The 18045-nt window shown below is 47.7% G+C and overlaps 1 protein-coding gene and 1 long non-coding RNA gene across 2 annotated transcripts; both read right to left on the reverse strand.

The window, feature by feature from the left end:
• Window positions 1-821: 821 nt before the first annotated feature.
• On the reverse strand, window positions 822-4167 carry LOC135391405 (uncharacterized). The gene is made up of 3 exons (XR_010421925.1): window positions 1276-4167; window positions 1085-1220; window positions 822-1030 (listed from the first exon to the last, which is right to left on the reverse strand). It is a non-coding gene; the product is annotated as an uncharacterized LOC135391405 (long non-coding RNA).
• An 8940-nt stretch (window positions 4168-13107) lies between these two features.
• Window positions 13108-14367, reverse strand: LOC135392270 (uncharacterized). Its single transcript, XM_064622986.1, has one exon. It carries the CDS (start codon window positions 14365-14367, stop codon window positions 13108-13110), a length of 1260 nt encoding a protein of 419 aa, XP_064479056.1.
• Window positions 14368-18045: the final 3678 nt, after the last annotated feature.

Here is an 18045-nt window from a genome sequence, read left to right on the forward strand (position 1 = left end):
GGGTCTGCCGTGTTTTTCGACAGCTACGGACTTCCCCACATCGAAGCAAACCTTTGAAGGACTTTACCTGCAGTGGACGAGTATAACGACAAGTGTATTCAATCACCTTTTTCGGCTTACTGCGGGCTTTTTTGTATCTACGTAGCCACGCGCATGTCAAAACGCCACAGCTTGAAAAATTGTGTACCCATGTTTTCCTGTAACCTCGAAGAGAATGACGAAACAATAAAACGTCTCCTCGTGAGCAAACTCGTTTCGTAAAATAGTCTTTTTTTTTCACGACATACACAAGACGCTTGCGAAACGATCTTCCAACGTGCTGACCCGACGCTTGTGGTCGCTGGTCACCGTGACGTCGAGGGATGTGTGGAGAAGCCAGTAGCGACGGACGATAGGTCGGTTAAAACCCGCGTTGATGAGACACGGGTCGACTGCCTCTCCTCGTCTATACTTTTCCAACAGCTCGAGCTTGTAATCTACGAAACACTTCATTTTCTTTGCAATCTTCCCACTGACGGTGAACAGACGTAAGGGTATCGTCTTGAGAATCGAGCCATCGCCGTGAATATAATCGCGTGATCGCAGCAAGTCCCGATACATTCGCGTTTGCACAAAGGTTGCAAAGTGGCGTAAATGCAGGGTAGCTGGTGGATAAATTCCATGATAGGCAAGCCTGAGCGATGGGCAAGACACGTAAACACGTCCAAGACACGTCCTTCGTGTTTGTGTTTGTTTACGTGTCTTGCCCATCGCTCAGGCTTGCCTATCATGGAAAGGTTGCAAACCTCTGCTCGGGCGTCATGACTGAGACGGAATGAGAGCATAAACACAACCTTTATTTTTATTTCTCGTGAGAGGTTACACATGAATTAGGCTCCAGCTTTGGTTTCGTAGCCGAGAAGACAGCCGAAATACGGACGAAGGCTCGAGTCTAACCAATGGCTGGGGTTTCTCGACCAGCCATTGGTCTTTGGAGGAGGCTTGAAGGTTAGGACCAGGGGTAGATCTCCCGTCAGTAGCCACTCGTAATCTGCACGAAAAGAACGTGAGAAATACGCGTTTTTTTTATCTCAAACACGCGTACAATCATCTTCAGTCACAGAGTGACACTGATGATCCATCTTGCTTCAATAGTCGAAGTCCTTCGCAACGAACGTCGAACGGTACCGTCCGACAGCCGAGAAACGGGCGTATCAATCGGTCCGTCCAGTGCTTTTGCTCTGAAAAAAAATGTGAACGATTATAGAACGTATTAAAAATAACGAGGAGGCGTACCTTTGGACCACAATCCCCCGCAGTTGGTGCAGAAGAAGTGGGCGCTGCCAATCTCCCGAAATATGTGAGGCGGGAAAAAACCGACTTCACGCGCAGCAAAAGTGTTGTAAACTGGAAACGAAGCAAGTAGCAAAAAACGCTGCAAAGTGTTACAAACCGTACAGAGGTAGACAAAGCAGTAACGTGCGCCACTAACAACTTTAATGCAATGAAGAAAGAAAAGAACACACACTAGGGCGCCGGGGCAACCACAGCTCAACCTGGTGGGCACGCCCACCCCACTATCTCTTAGCGAGACCAAAACGCGTGCAACATATCTAGCTCCCTCCTGCTCAGTGGCACGGAAGGCTGACTCACACATCGCTCGCTACCGAGTCGCCAGATATGATACGCTTCTATCACTTCCCTCTTTAACCTATCTCTTGCACTATCCAAAATGGTCGTGCCACCAAACAACGGTTTGCATTTGCAGATGCTGCAGTGAACTCTTCAAACATTTCGATGATGACGTCATGGGTATTACTTACGAGGATCTACCAAGCTGATCATGATGACACGAGAATGACGATCAAACGTTCGCTTCGATATTTATAGTAAAGCTTTTCCTCTCACTCTCTATGATGACATTGAACGTGTTTGGACATGTTTGGACGTGTTCAGACACGGGCGGCGAACCGTCGAAGTCGCCCCTGGACACACTAGTTCCTCTCTCTCCCTCTCTATGACGTCATTGAACATGTTTGGACGTGTTTGAACATGTTGTGACGTGTGTAGACACGAACCCCGCAATACGAAAAACGTCACGCAGTACGAATTAGACTGGTGGTTAGTAAGTGTCTTTGATTGGGCTGCACTTTTTGAACTGGTGCAAGTAGTGCAACTTCTGCTGTTCGATTCGGCGAAGGTGCAGCCTTTGCACTACACTTTCTCATTCGATTTAAAAAAGTGCCGCAGGAGTGCAGCACGAGTGCAAGAAAATGTTGCACCTCCTCATACCTTCGTGCAGCGGTCCGTGCAGCTCGTAGCAGACGACAACATGGAGGACGCGTAAAGTAAAGCACTGAAAATAAAACTGCTGCTTCACTGTTTTGTATTGAAATTCAGTGTCCCAATTCTGTTTTTTAAGCATTTTGATGAACTTCCCTGTTTTCGCTTTTTTTGCGATAATTTCTTACACGGTTTCTGAGTGGAGTAGACTGTCGTCCACTTGTTTTGTCACCAAAGCAAACGGTTTTCCATCATGGAATTCACGGCTGAAATTGATGGATAGTCAGAATCTGTTTGGCCTTTTTTAGATGACGATGGTAACCATATTTTCCAAAACGGTGCGGCCCTTTTTGCAACAGAGGGTAAGATTTGCCTCATTATAATCACATTCGAACTCATTATCAAAGACGGTGTAGAAAAGATGCTCAAGTGAGCTTGTAAGAAGAAGTGTAACCCGATACAGAGGCAAAAGAATGAGTTCGCTGCCTCAGGTCACAATGCTTCTTACGGTGCAACGCGAATGAGGAGGCAACAACGCATGGTGTAAAAAATAAATAAATAAATAAAATAGAGAGAGAGAGAGAGCTCTCCTTTTAAATATTTTGCAGCATGCGTTCGCATGTCAAGCGTTATTATTCTTCGTAATTGCAAATGCTTCGTGCTCTTACAGACGGGTGCCGAGTTTTAGCTTTCCCATCGGAAAGCGACCCCATAGGACCCATCATTAGTTCTCAGACAGCTGCTGCTGATGAAAGAATCCAAAACGTGGACAATTTGACAGAAGATATCCCTACCCAGGAGAGAAAACACTCCTGGACAACATGCCAAACAAAATTTTCGATTACGATGTACAAGGAAATCAAAGAAAAGTCAAGCGGCAAGATGTATTACAAACGAAAGAAGGACATTTGGAAAGATCTGGCTGAAGCCATCAACGGAGAGTTCTTGCTAATGTTGACCCCGCTCCAAGTTGAAAATAAATGGAAATCCCTCGAGTGAGCGTACCAAAAGGCAAAGAAAAAAAATTCCTCATCTGGACACTGTCGCGTAGAGTGCGAATTTGAGTAGTAAGCATTTTTCAAATAGTGATAAGTAGCGTTCTTTACAAATTTGATGCCTGCAGGGAACTATCCGAGGTGCTTGAAAAAGACAAGAGGGTCAACCCTGCGGTGCTGATGAGCCCAGGGCTAATTCAGATGTGAGCATGGGGCCCTATTTTGTTACATTTCCTTCAGCTTGTTAGCACCACTTTAGTATCTGCAAACCAAGCACGAGTACATTATATGCGAACACAGTTCATTAGCTTTTGCTGTTTCTCAGGGCACAACCTGAAAGCCAAGTTGGGGAGTCCGCACCACCCAGCCCAGTAAGGCGTGCTGACACAGGGCCGCAAGCAACAGCTGGAACGAGGACCCAGCAGACGCAGGAAGGCTCCAGGAAACTAACACTTTAGCATGATGCTAAAAAAATTCGATGACATTTTGGAAGAAAGGAAAAAAGAACATGCCGAACGGGAAGCAGCAAAACAGCGCCGCCACAAAGAGAAAATTGCGCTCGTTACTCGGTTGGTTGAAGCCACAGAAAACAAGTTGCTGTAACTTTTCAAATAAAACATATGCTGTGGAGAGCTGTGTCGAGTGAACATTGCCAAGTCAGAAAAACAAAGGGTACGTATTGAGGTACAGATTGAACAGAAATATCAAAATATGTGTACAAGTCTCCGTCTTGTGCAGACGTCACTCTAAGCTCATTGCAAGTTTCGCTCGTTGGGCTTCACTATACCGGTGTTTCACTGCCTCGCTCAACAACGTCGGTCCGAGGTCATCGCCGTCTTCTTCAATTGTGTAATCGTGTAAGTCCTCAAGGAGATCGTCCCTGCCAGAGCACATGTTATGGAGCACGCAACACCCCATGATTATCTGACATATTTATACTGGGCTGTCGGCATCGACCAAGTAGAGTTTTTGAAATCTCTGTTTCAGGATCCCAAACACGTGCTCAATGGTAACTCTTTGTTGGCTCAACCTCATGTTGAACTTTTTCTGCCATCGTGGGAAAGTACTCTTGTTGTCCCGATATGGCGTGACGAGCCACGGTAGCAACGGGTACACGGCGTCCCCTAGTAGGCATCCCCCTGCGAAAAGAGGTTTCAAAAATTAAGAAGCAATGAAGAGCACCGCTAAAGGTACCGTGCATAAATGAGGAAATGCATTTTTCTAATATACACCTCCTTACCTGTACACCTACTGGGTCCAGCTTCGAAAAGTGGACTGTTCCGAAGAACTTTGGCGTCGTGCACAGATCCAGGGAACCCTATGAACACATCCAGGAACCTGCTGTCCGGCCCACACACCCCTTGAAGCACAATTGAAAAAAAAATTTCTTTCTGTTGTAATAACTGTCCGGGGAGTCATGAGGCCGTTTGCTTGGAATATGGCTTCCATCAATGCAACCGATCATGTTTCGAAATCCACGGCTGCCACTCTTCACAAAAAATGGTTCTTGAATACGTGCTCGCTCATCAAAATTTGGCCACGCAATTTCGCGCGCACTTATTGATTGCAAAAAATTCAGGAACCTGTGGAGCGTTAGGTGCACGGACGATTCTGAGACATCGAATCTGTCAGCTACATCATACATTGATGATTTCGTGCCCATGTAGAGTAGCGCAATCAAACATGCCTTCCCGGCCGGGATGCATGGCCTACCCCCATTTGGGTTTCCAGGAAAGTAGAGAGAGATTTCAAATTCTCTTGATAGCGAGTCCCACGACTGCCTCGACAAGCGAAACAGCTTCTTAAACTCGAAGTCGAAGTACGTGCCTACGACGCTCTCATAATAGACCGGCACTCGGTTTCTGTCCAACCGCAACTCGCACAGCACCTTACACGCCGCGATCAGTAGTTCGACGTTATCTTCGTCTCCCTCCTCCTCACTACTGGAGCCGGCGAGCTCAAAAACGCTGGGCAAAAAGCCGCTCATTGTCGAAATTAACCGAATGGACGACAGCAGACGACGGAACGCAGACGACGGAAGCAGACGACGGCCTGCACGGGGCCAACATGCCTATTCGATTCAGCTTTGGTGCAACCTGCACCGAGGCTGCACTGACGTACACTTCCGGTCGCTCGCCTTACACTCGCACCCTGCACTTTTTTGTGAGTCGAAGACACTTAGTGTGTCGTGTCCAGTGTAGGAGGTTCCTGGGTTCGAATCCCACACTGGGTCTTCTTGTCGTCCTATACAAGTCGTCCCAGAGTGTTAGTTAGATATTAGTGTAATGTTTTATTCAACGTCGATAGTATCATCGTCATATGCGACATCGTAAAGAAAAAAGGTGCGAAAGACGGAAGGCGGGGTGGTCAAAGTACAGACGACACCGTCGCAATGCGAGGAGGAGGAGAGCGGTGTAGCGACTATTAAAGGTGCACTGGTTCTACGACAATTGATCAAAAGCCCACGAGGGGCATCCATCCACGACGGGAGTCGTTTCGTGGACCAAAATGTAAGTTGACTGTCTCTGCTGTGAGAGTGTATTCTATGTATGGCGTTGTTTTTCAGGAACCAATGGCCGCTGTCTCTGCATGACACTGAACACACACGAACTCATCCCATCCTCTCTCATCATCATGAATCTCAAGCATTCTTCAACTGAATGGAAAAGTCTTCCCTTCAGGGGCACGTAGGCGTGTCCACAAGCTTCTTGTCAAGGGTTAGGCGGACCATTGACAATGAATAAGAGTGAGAAATATGGCCGGTGAAAAAGGGTGGGGCACTAAAAAGTATCGGTATCGGTAACGATACAGAGATCGCGTTACCATAAATTTGTAACGGAAATACTTTTCCGAGCATGTCGTGAGCATTGTTTCGTGAGGGGAAATCTCGTACTGATTTTGTTTGACCCCAGTGCCACGCTGTCTCGTATGTCAGTACGACCCCATCGATGCCATGCTCGAGGCCGTAGAAAGAGAGCACTAAGCTAGAATAGAGAATCTCGGTAACAGTCCAGTCGTCCTTTGAGATGACGACGACAACGACAGAGTCAGTAGTCCGCCTTTCGTAATACCTGAAACGGACGACAACGACGAACCCCTAGATGGGCACAACAATGCAGACGAATTGCTCATGTGGGAAGGGGATCAGTCGTATGCAGATTTCATGCCTCTGTCTGGTAGGGTTAGAGATGAATCACCAGATGCAAGCCCAGAATTTCGAAACGAAGCTGAGCCTGTCCAGGGTCGTAGAATCGTTGAATTACGAGAACATGTCATAGAGAATCATCCCTCCGTCACGGAGAGACGATTTCTTCCTTTCTTTGTCACAGATTCTTTGGCACGACGACAACGTCGACGATTTGCGACTCTATTTACCGAGCATTGCTCCAGTAATCACGCGCGTGCTCGAAGCCTATCCCACGCCTTTCAAATTTTGTCTGTGCTCGAAAGCGCTCATGATTAAGGACGGAGCCGATGGGTTGACTTCTCATCTCCTCCACGTGAACCTTAACTTGAGAATGGTTCATAACCGCCAAGACATCGAAGGCGCGATAAATGCTGCCATCGCAGAGTCCTCGCAACGCGTAGAAAACTATGCGAGAGAAGGGTCTGGTTTCACCTCGAACGACGTCCAATGTGTCGACTTAAAACTAACGCGTTTGAAACCGAAGCGGATTGCGTGCACGATCGAGCTTCCCGAGCTGCTAAAAAGAAAATGAAAGACTCTCAGAAACGTCAAACTTCCGTCGAATCACGAAAACGAGTGTTTCAAGCATAGTGTGCTGGCGCTCTTGCATCCGTTGAGGAACAACCCAAATGATTATGTTAGATACCGCAAGTACATGAATCCTTCGAATCAGGAGATGCGCGTAACGTACTGGCCACCCTGCTTCCCAGTCACTTACGAAGACATTTCCCTGTGGGAGAGAAAAACAAAATCTCCGTGTACAGCTACGTGTTCGATGAGCAGACGAGTTCGTTAACAACAGGACGGGTTCCCTGCATGCTCTATAAAGATAAAGTCCACTTGCTCGAGGTTAGGGAGCATTTCTATGGAATCAGAAAATTCAGCACTTTCATGGGACGAAGAGACTACTTTTACTGCGAGAAATGCACGTCCGGTTACGGGACGAGAGAGGCATTGCAGCAACACGAACGTCTGTGTCTCGACGTAAACGAAGTGATACTCGAAATGCCAAAAGCGGGGGAGAATGTCTCCTTCAACAAGATACAGTACATGCATCCCTATCCCTATTTCGCAGTGTTGGACGTGGAGAGCGTTTTGGAAAAGGACGCGCTCGTGAAGGACGCCGTGAGTGTGCACAGGATGAGCTCGTACTACATCGTTGTAGTGAGAAGTTGGGACGGAAAAATACTAGGCCTAGATGGCTATTTGGGGCCCAACGAGGCAGAGAAATGCTTGCTCTCGCTCAAGCGGTTTAGCGATCAAATCGATAGGTTGAACTGTTGTCCCTCACCGTTGGTCATGAGTATGGAAGACCACTTTCGGAACGCGAGCGCTACGCACTGCGAATTTTGTGGAATCGAATTTAACCGACATACGCGAAAGGTGTTGCATCACGATCACACCCGCTTCGTAGAGCTCGGTTTTTCAAATTTTGGCGCGACGCTGTGTGATATGTGTAACCTTACGTGTCGTAATACCAAAGAACTCGTCGTGTGTGTGCACAACCTGCGATACGATTTGAGCTCCCTTCTCCGCCACATGCACGTTCTAAATCTGGGCGAGCCGTGGATCTTAGCTTCGAGTACGGAAAAGATAAGAGGGTTCAACATTGGCGATCTCCATTTCCGCGATACCACGCAGTTTTTCAACCTGTCCTTGTCGAACCTGGTGGAAACCCTGCTCGCCAGCGGTGGCGAGAGCGCGTTTCATTGTACCCGCCAAATGTATGGTGACCGTTTCTGGCGCCTCCTCAGGAAGGTACCCGTACACCTTCGTCGACAGTTTCGAAGCGTACAATTTGCCCGCACTACCGCCAAAGGAAGCTTTCAAAAGTGACCTGAACGACCAAGAGATCACGGACGAGGGACTGTCAGTACGCCCTCGATATTTTCAAATTGTTCGAATGTAAGAACCTCGATGGTTACACGCGTCTCTACGTCACGCTCGACGCCTGTCAGCTCTGCGACGTCGTGCTGTATTTCAGGAAGATTGCGCTAGAGACGGATAGGTTAGATATCCTACGCACCGTGCTACAGCTACGCGTGGGGCAGTGCTCTGAAGCTCACCAAAGTCAAACTCGAGCTCATGAGCGATCGCGAGATGTACGAAACGATCGAGAAGGGAATCAGGAGAGGCGTTTGTAACAGCTTCCACAGATACTGTCGGGCTAATCAGACGGGTGTGACGATTACGATTCCCAGAAAGAAAAGACTTTTATCCAGTACCTCGACGTGAATAGTTTGTACCCGTACGCGATGACTTTCCATCTCCCGACGGATGGTTTTGAGTGGGTCGATCCTTCGAGGTGGAGTGAGATCGATTTTGTCAACATTCCTCATGATTCGGAAGTGGGTTACGTGTATCTGGTAGACTTGTTGTATCCCGAAGAACTGCACCAGGGATTTTCCCCTGGCACCCGAACACAGTTGCATGGACGAGAGAACGAACTGTCCCCCTACCAGCGACATTTGAAAGATGCGTTGGCGCTGAACGCCCCTCCCACAAAGAAACTCTTGCTGACGTGCTACGACAAAGAATGCTACGTCGTTCATTATGCATTGCTCGCTCTGTACGTGAGATTGGGCATGAAAATAAAACGTGTTCACATCATCCTCTCGTTCTGCCAAGACAACTTTTGGCGAACCTTCGTGCAGAGAAACGTCGCATTGAGGGATGATGATGATAATTAGGGGTTTCATGGCGCAACGACAACGAGGATCATAATGCGCCAAGACTCTGTTGAAGTTTAAACGACACTTAACTTAAAATTAAACTGATTAGTTTAAAACAGGGTTAAAAAATTCAGAGAGTGTAAAACACATAAAAGTGGGGAAATAAGACACTACAATTCGTTGATGATTCCTATATTTCTTAAAAACTGAACGATGTTATCAAAAGGAATGGGGGCCTCATCCCCAAGCAATAGGGCTGGGTGAAGAGGCAAAGTGTATTTATAAAACTCAGTGAAGTAATTTTGGCGATGTTGTTCGAGAGCTGGGCAGCTAATGAGTATATGTACAACTGTAAGGTTTCTTCCACAGTGTTCACACTGGGGTGCATCTTCTCCCCGTAGCAAATGTCCATGTGTTAGGTAAGTGTGTCCCAGCCTTAAGCGGCTTGATAATACTTCTTGTAGTCTGTTTTGAAACTGCAGTTCCACTCTACCTATGTGTGGCTTCACAGTGCGTAATTTGTTACTGCTTTGTTCTTTCCAAACATCTTGCCATTTTACATTAATAATCTTTTTTAGTTCTCGCAACAAATCATCATACGGTGTGTCAAAGGGTGTGATGTCATTGCCGTGGGCGGCTGCCGCCTCGCGGTCGGCCCTCTCGTTGCCGCTTATACCGACGTGACTAGGAACCCAGCAAAGTGTCAAACTGTACCCTTTTTCTTGTATAACAGCTGCCAGGTACCTAGCACGTCTCACTAATAGATTCTTGCACGGTTGTGGACTACATATGGCACGTACAGAGCTCAGGGAGTCTGTGTAGATGACTGATGATGACATACGTGTCTGTAAAATGTGATTAAGAGCGACAACAATAGCATACATCTCTGCACTGAAAATCGACAATACATTGTTCAGGCGGTGTGATTTTGTGCATGTGCCACTTATCATCGCGCACGTTACTCCCATGTTGGTCTTCGAAGCATCAGTGTATATTTCAACATGATCACCAAGGCTTTCTCTAAGATGCTCAAATTCATGCCGTATTTCTTCAACAGCATTTTCCCGTTTATTGAACTTACTTAGTGAAATATTGTATTGTGGTGCCGGCTGCCAAGGAGAAATCATCTTGCTAGACTCTAAGGAAGAATGGACGTAATGTGTAAAACCAAAGTATTCAATATCTCGTTCAAGCCGAATGCTAAAAGATGGTATAGCTTTGGGCTTGTTTATGAAAAACTGCTTGAAACAAGTGCCCTTTACACACGGCAATGTAGGATGTTGAGGGTAACCTCTAATCCTTAAACCATACGATGTTCCAAGATAAGAACGCCGTCTTTGTAAAGACCATTCATTCGATTCAATGTACAGGCTCTCTATCGGACTGGTCCTGAAGGCTCCAAGCACCAACCGTAATCCTAGGTGGTGTACAGAGTCTAATGCCTTCAAAACTGAAGGGCGTGCTGATCCGTAAACGAAACATGCATAGTCTAACTTCGCACGAACCGTGGAGGTGTATATACGATGGAGCGTGCGACGGTCTGCACCCCATGACTTATGTGATAAGATTTTAAGTATGTTGGAAGCTTGAAGACACTTAGCTTTTAGATTCTTTATGTGGGACAAGAAAGTGAGCTTTCTGTCAAATATGACACCGAGAAACCTGTGTTCCTCATTAACAGTCAGGCTGTGACCATTTATAGAAAGTGCAGGGTTTGGAAAAAGTCCTCTTCTCCTGGAAAATGGGACACAGACTGTTTTTTCCGCGGAAAAATTAAATCCGTTCTGGTCAGCCCATTTAACGAGTTTGTTTATTGTGAGCTGCAGCTGCCTCTCACATGTGCTCAAGTTTGCTGATGAGTACGAAATCTGGACATCATCGACATACAAGCAGTACGATATAGATGGAGGGATAGCAGTAGCAATAGAATTCATTTTCATTATAAAGAGAGTGACACTCAGTACGGAGCCCTGCGGAACTCCATTCTCTTGAACAAATAATTGCGACAGAGTTGTTCCTAGTCGAACTCTGAAAGTTCTCCCTTTAAGAAAATCAATGACACACCGAAGGAGTCTCCCACGTATGCCAACACTGTGAAGATCTCGAACAATACCATACCGCCAGGCAGTATCGTATGCCTTTTCCAGATCAAAGAACACTGAAATACAGTGATTTCCCCTGACAAAGGCTTCTCGAATTGTAGTTTCGAGGCGGATAAGGTGATCAGTTGTTGAGCATCCTGCACGGAATCCACACTGGTATTTACAAAGACAGTTATTCACCTCAAGGAAGTATACCAGCCGATTATTAACCATCCTTTCGAAAGTCTTTCCCAAGCAGCTAGTGAGGGCGATGGGCCTGTAGCTGGTTGCATTTGAAGAATCCTTGCCAGGCTTCAGCAGTGGAATGACTGTTGCTGTCTTCCATGCCATTGGCATCTGCCCCTTATCCCAGACTTTGTTGAAAAGTTTTAGTAAACATTCTTTGGATTCCTCTGATAGGTGGGTGATCATGCGGTATGTCATGTCGTCTGGGCCAGGAGCGCTGACCTTCACTGAGGCCAATGCTCGCCGGAGCTCTACCATAGTGAATGGCTGGTTGTATGTGTCATTTTCGCCACCCACGGTTGAAATCGCTTGTTTTTCAGCACGATTCTTTACAGAGAGGAAATTTCTGTTGTAATGAGCAGAACTGGACACACTTTGGAAATGTTGACCTAGGAGATCGGCCTGTTCTTCTAAACTCTGGCAGGGGACTCCATTAACACAAAGAAAAGGAACAGAGAAACGCTGGTAGTCTCCTTTAATTTTCCGGAGTCTGTCCCATACTTTCTTTGACGGTGTTCTATGTGTTAGAGAAGAAACGAAATTGCACCAAGAAGACTTTTTTGCTTGTTTTCGCGTCCATCTCGCTTTGGCACGTGCTCTTTTGAATGCAAGGAGGTTATGTGGTGTTGGGTATCTACGAAAGATACCCCATGCACGATTTTGTTCCTTTCTCGTCTTCGCGCATTCTTCAGTCCACCAAGGTTTTGGACGCTTGGGGAGCTGACCTGATGTCTGTGGAATGGATTTGTGAGCAGCATCTATGATCATACTGGTAAGGACACTGTTTGCTTCTTCAATGGACATATCTTCAAAATATGACAAATGGAGGTTGGCTTTCATTCGAAACTCACCCCAATTAGCCTGAGATAATTTCCATCGTGGTGGTCGTGTTGAAAGCGAGTTCGCAACACCACGAAATTTTAGGATGACAGGAAAGTGGTCACTTCCCCTTGGGTTCTGCTGGACTGTCCAGTCAAAACAATCGAAGAGGGAGGGACTGCACAGTGAAATGTCTAGACAAGAGAAGCTTTGTGTTGCAGAGTTGATGTATGTAGGCTGTCCTGTGTTAAGCAGACAAACAGGCCTTGACATCAAAACTCTCTCTAACATTTTACCTCGACCATCCAGCCTTGTACTGCCCCACAAATGATTGTGAGCGTTTAGATCCCCAAGTATCATGAATGGCTGAGGAAGCTGGTCACAAAGATGCTCAAAGTCTTTTTGTTCAATTGAAATTGAAGGTGGAAGGTACAGTGAGCATAATGTAATCACCCTGTCGAGGCATATTTGTACAGCCACGGCTTCCAAGTCTGTGACAAGAGCAAAGGGGGTTGCAGGTATGGACTGTGGGACAATGACAGCGACACCTCCAGATGCGCGGGTGCTGTCTGTGCGGTCTTTTCTAAATACATTATGTCGACGAAAAGGATTTACACTGTTCTCATGTAGATATGTCTCCTGTAAGCAACAGCAAACTGCCTTTTGTTCTTCTAAGAGGTCATTAATGTCATCGAGGTTGGAAAAGAGACCTCGACAATTCCATTGTATTATATTACCTAGACCCATGAGAAGGAAGAAAGAGAGAAGGAGAAGGAGCAATATCTTCATCGTGCCTTGGATGCAGGTACATACCCCTATGGACTGTGTGTACATGAATGTCTTATTCAAGGAGGGGTTATTCTTGGTGGAGGTAATTTCTGCATGTCTTTTGTTCTGCTGCCCCTACCTCGACCAGATGTTTTCTCTCTCTTTTCTTTGCCCTGAGAGAGAACACCTGGCAAACTGGATGACGATTTCTGGGATAAGCAGTCATCGTCATCCAATTCCATGTTTTGTGACATGGTCTGGGATGGTTCCAGCATGGTTCCGTCCCAGACTGAGATTGTGCCATCAACATCATTGGAAATTGTGGCTATCTCCTTGCTGCGTGCCTGGCAAGCCAGGGTGCTCCCAGGAGATGTAGGAGCAGGAAGAGACACACTCGTGTCTCCACCTTTCTGCTGGGGAGTTTGAGGTAGACACCCAGAAGTCTGGGTCTCTACCGATTTCCTGAGTGGTGCGACTCCCCTGCGCGCCACCTCGGAGAAAGTGCCTTTACTAGCAAACTCTGCTTGTGCTTTTGCTGCTTTATATGGTATGTTCTGTTCTGCTTTGATGCGAAGTATTTCTTTTTCTGCTTTCCACCGGGGACAAGATCTTGAGTATACTGGGTGGTCACCTTTGCAGTTTGTGCAACGCACAGTGTTCTCACATGATTCTGGTGTGTGACCATTGCCTGAACATTTTGGACATGTTTCCTGTCCACGGCAGACCTGTGATCCATGCCCGAAACGTTGACACTTGAAGCAACGCCGCGGGTTCGGAACGTAGGGTCGCACGTGGCAGTTCAGGTAACCTGCTTTGATGGTTTGAGGGAGTCTGTGCAGCTGGAATGACAGTACGATGTGCTTGGTTCGCATTTCTTTGCCATCCCGACGCATGACTATCCGCCTCGCCGCCACAACGCCATGCTCGCGCAAACCTTCTTCGATCTCGATGTCGGAACAGTCAAGGAGTTCACTCTCGGAAATCACCCCCTTGACAATGTTCAGGATACGGTGTTTTGTGATTGATACTGGAATGTCACCGAGTTTCTTTATAGACATAAGGGCTGAACTTTGGGATCTGTTTTCTACTTCAATTTGAATGTCTCCAGATGAGAGCTTCTTTGCTTTATACGATTTCCCTATGTTTTTTTCAATTTCTTTTGCAATGAGGAATGGTGACACTTTCGATAACGGCTTTGTCTCGTCCTCTGCATGGGCCACAAGGAATTTCGGGAACCATGGCTCTGGAGACACGTCTAAGCTGAGCGAGTTCGTTGGTGCTTCGGTGCAGCGCCTCTTTTGACGCTGATCATGTTTTTTGGAGTGTACTGAATCCATACAAGGAAAAGAGTGATTCAGTGCACAGGTGTGTCGCCCACCATGGAGCCCAACCAAGGGAGCGTGCCCGGCACGCTAACACTTTCCTCTGCAATATACCCTAGTGCAGTTTCAGAAGGGTGAAAGAACTGCCCAAGGTTGACCCTTGCCGCCAAAGAAGGTGAGTAAGGAAAGAGAGAGAGGAGGAGGAGATGAAAAGAGAAAGTAAGGAAAAGGGAGATGGCGACTAGCTGAATAATCCTGGCCGGGTCTTCCAGGACCACCCGACTATGGGAAGCAGGGGCCAAAGCGGTGTGTTGCTTTCCCGGAGGGGCCCCGAAGGGTCCTAAACAACCTCCGGGTCCACTCAACCGCCAGGATCCCCCTTTCCCCAGACACGGGAAAGCCACGCACAGCTATACGTGGGGGCCTCCCTCCTGCGGCGACCCAACCGTTGGTGCAGGAGGGGGCTACTGCGGCTGCTGCCGGGCGATGGGGGCGCCAATTTCCCGACGCCGGGAATTGAGGGATGACGCGACCACGAAATTCGAGCGACTTCTGTACAAGACCATGTCTAACAGTACGTTCGGTAAGTCGATACAAAATGTGAGACGGATGAAAAGGTACGCTATAGCCTACAACAAAGAAAGCGCGCTCCGAAAGGCTAGCTCCGTCGACAGTCAGCATTTTTTCATTCTGAGTGACAAGTGCATCTTGTACGAGATGAAACAATGCCGCATCAAATGCATGCACCCCCTTTACGTGGGCTTTGCCATTCTAGAAATATCCAAAGTCCGAATGTGCAGCTTCATCTACGAGTCGCTCTTTTCTCGCTTGACGTGTCCAGTGCAATTGATCTATAGTGATACGGACAGCATAATTTTTTCCCTCACGTGTGAAAGCCTGGAAGAGCAGCTGATGAAAATTGAGGACGACTTAGATCTGTCCTCCTATCCAGTGAACCACCCGCTTTTCAACTACGAGCACGCTAATCAGATGGGATACTTCAAAGACGAGACGGGAGGTGGTGTTATTCAAGAAGTCGTAGCCATCCGAGCCAAAATGTACAGCATTCTCTTGGCTGGGTCACACAAACAGATCGCAAGAGCGAAAGGAGTTAAGAAGGACGTGGTGAGGAAATATTTATTGCACGAAGTGTACCAAGATTCTCTGTTCAATGAAAAGACGGTCTCTCAGAAGCAGTGTACCATCCAGAGTATAAAGCAAACGATGTTCACTATTTTGAGAGTCAAGAAGAGCTTGGTTCCCTACGACAACAAACGCTATCTCGTGGATGCCGTACACTCCTTCCCTTATGGAAGCTGCGAATACGGTAAGCTTTGCTGGTGTTTTGACGTGTATAGGATTACGATAGTGCTCTCTCTTTGTGTAGCATCGGAAAACCCGGAAGAAAGCCCGAGACCGTCGACGTCAGGCATCGAGTGACCGTGGAACAAAGAGCAGCACGCGCTTATAATCGAGAATAAAAGTTCTAGTCGAGACATGCTTCTCTCTCTCTCTCTCGCAGACAGGAGAGGCACGGGTCATTGTGGCAGTGTGGTAGCGGAATCTGTGTACGAAAAGAATGACCATTCCATCATCGTGCTGATGCAGTGACCCGCGCGATGACGACGCTGTGATGAAGATTCCCTGTTCCTTTTCTGGCACGTCTGATCATCTCGTAATGCTCCGTTCATGAGATCAGACAAGTGAGGCAGGGTGCGGGCATCTATCGACCAACTCTTTTGTATGTATTCAATAAACATGTTTCAGTGAAAGAAAACACAGTCTCGTCAAAGTTATTCGGACTGTTTAATGCGTTGCATGTCGATAACCAAGCGGTATTTCAATAAATCAATGACAAGTTCACGATGTAGAGTGCTTGCAAATGTCGCTGCTTCCGCAGGGCGTGCTTAATATGAGCGATGACACGAGCGAGAAGGTCCACGATGTCTGCAGCAATGTAGTTGAATTCTGCGTTGGCCAGACTCACAAATTCGCTCATCAGTCCCAGGGGTTCGTCCAGAACAGTTATGCAGACGTTCTTGTAAAGGGCGTAGATCCGACGTACCATCTCCTGCAGCGGCCCGGCGAGATCTGTCCTATATTGCCAAAGCCTACCATGTCTATCACGTAGCGAAAAGCAGTGATGACGAGCTCGTTGAGGGGACTTCCGCTGCTGAAACATTCCTTCTTCACTTCTTCCCAAGAAGTGTGGGTGCGGCAACAATTTTGTAATGAGTGGTAGCTGAACATCTTCACGTATTGATGATGCGAGCGCAGTGCGCGCTGCCTTTATACAGATAAACGCGCGCAAAGAAATGAGAGCGAAACCGAAACGAAGAAGCCACCCGCTGCCGCTAGGAGCGCGCGCGCAGCGGGAGGAGCGGAGAGTCGAAACCGAAACAGCCCGCGGTCGGGAGGGCGGGCGGCGCAGAGGGCGCTAGGAGCGCGCGCATGCGTAGCTGCTGCAGCGCGTCGCCCCAGTCAGTTGCTGGCTGGCTGTCACGGAGAGCAGACGTGTGCTCGGTTGCTCCGCAGTCCCCGCGCCCACTCCTTTTCTCGCATGTTTGCCGTGCCCCCCTGTTTAGCAGTGACCAACGAGTGACTTGCCGATGTTTGACCGCGCTCGTGTTAAGCCTTTTCTCGCATGTTTAGCGGTTCCCGCCTTGTGTTAGCTGCATAGTGTTGTGACCATGGAGGAAGGAAACACAGGAGCGTCCCTTCCAACATTTTGCCATCGGGACGGGCGTGCCAGCTTCGCAATGCATTCTGGGATGCTCCTGTCTACCATGTGACCCCAAGAGCATGCGCAGGCCAGCTGTCACAGCAGACGACGGGAGTCGTGATTGTCTTGCAGTTCAGATAACTGCATTGTGATGAATGCGGCACGTCCAGCTTTATTTGTGTGTGTTCGGAGGTTTACTCTTGGTTTACCCTTCTACTACAAGACCGGTCAGGGTCTGCAGGACAACCACGTAGGACTAGAAACATCATTCGTGGCAGCAGTGTTTGCATGGCGACGTGGCCACGTTTTGTGTGTTTGTTGCTGAAGTGTTAAAGCATGCCAGTCATCAAATTTGTACAACGATAGAGCAAATCCATTGAATCTGCAGCTGTAGCACAGCGGCAGCTTGCAAAGGAACAATTCAAGATGACTCTCTCACAGGCACGGGTACGAAACAACCAGTCAGGTACGTGCTTACGAATGCAACGTATTCCCGTGGCAGAGCCGTTTTCTGTTGAACCACAGCCGCAACCGCGGTAAGAACACGTTAACACTACGTTGTTTTTGCAGTGGTGTTCACATTTTAAGAGTAAATGGCTTTGGAAAAGCACGAAAAGGAGCGCGAGCAACAAAGCATTGCCAAACCGAAACTTCAGAGAGGACCACGTGGTGGACAGAAAGTAATGGCGGTTTTGACGCGACCGCCAGAGGGGTCCCACGGAAATCTGCTCGAAACGGCCGCTCCTCTGTTTCCTTCCTCCATGGTTGTGACGCTGTGGTTAGGCCTAACCGATCGCTCCCTCTAAGCCTTTTCCCCGGTGTGTACTGTTTTCTCCGTGCTGTTTAGCAGTAGCGGTTAGGCCTTTTCTCTCGCATGCCTAGACTTGTTCAGCAGTGTTGCCATTTTTACTTGCCGCTAGCGTCTTGTTCTGTCTTTCTCGCATAGAGCTACGATGGTGGCGCCATCTGGT

This window comes from Ornithodoros turicata, chromosome 4, assembly GCF_037126465.1.
Source record: "Ornithodoros turicata isolate Travis chromosome 4, ASM3712646v1, whole genome shotgun sequence".
Taxonomy (NCBI): Eukaryota; Metazoa; Arthropoda; class Arachnida; order Ixodida; family Argasidae; genus Ornithodoros; species Ornithodoros turicata.

Excerpts from the sequence above, each read along its gene's own strand:
- LOC135392270 (XM_064622986.1), bottom strand. The coding sequence starts at position 14,367 with ATGGATTCAGTACACTCCAAAAAACATGATCAGCGTCAAAAGAGGCGC.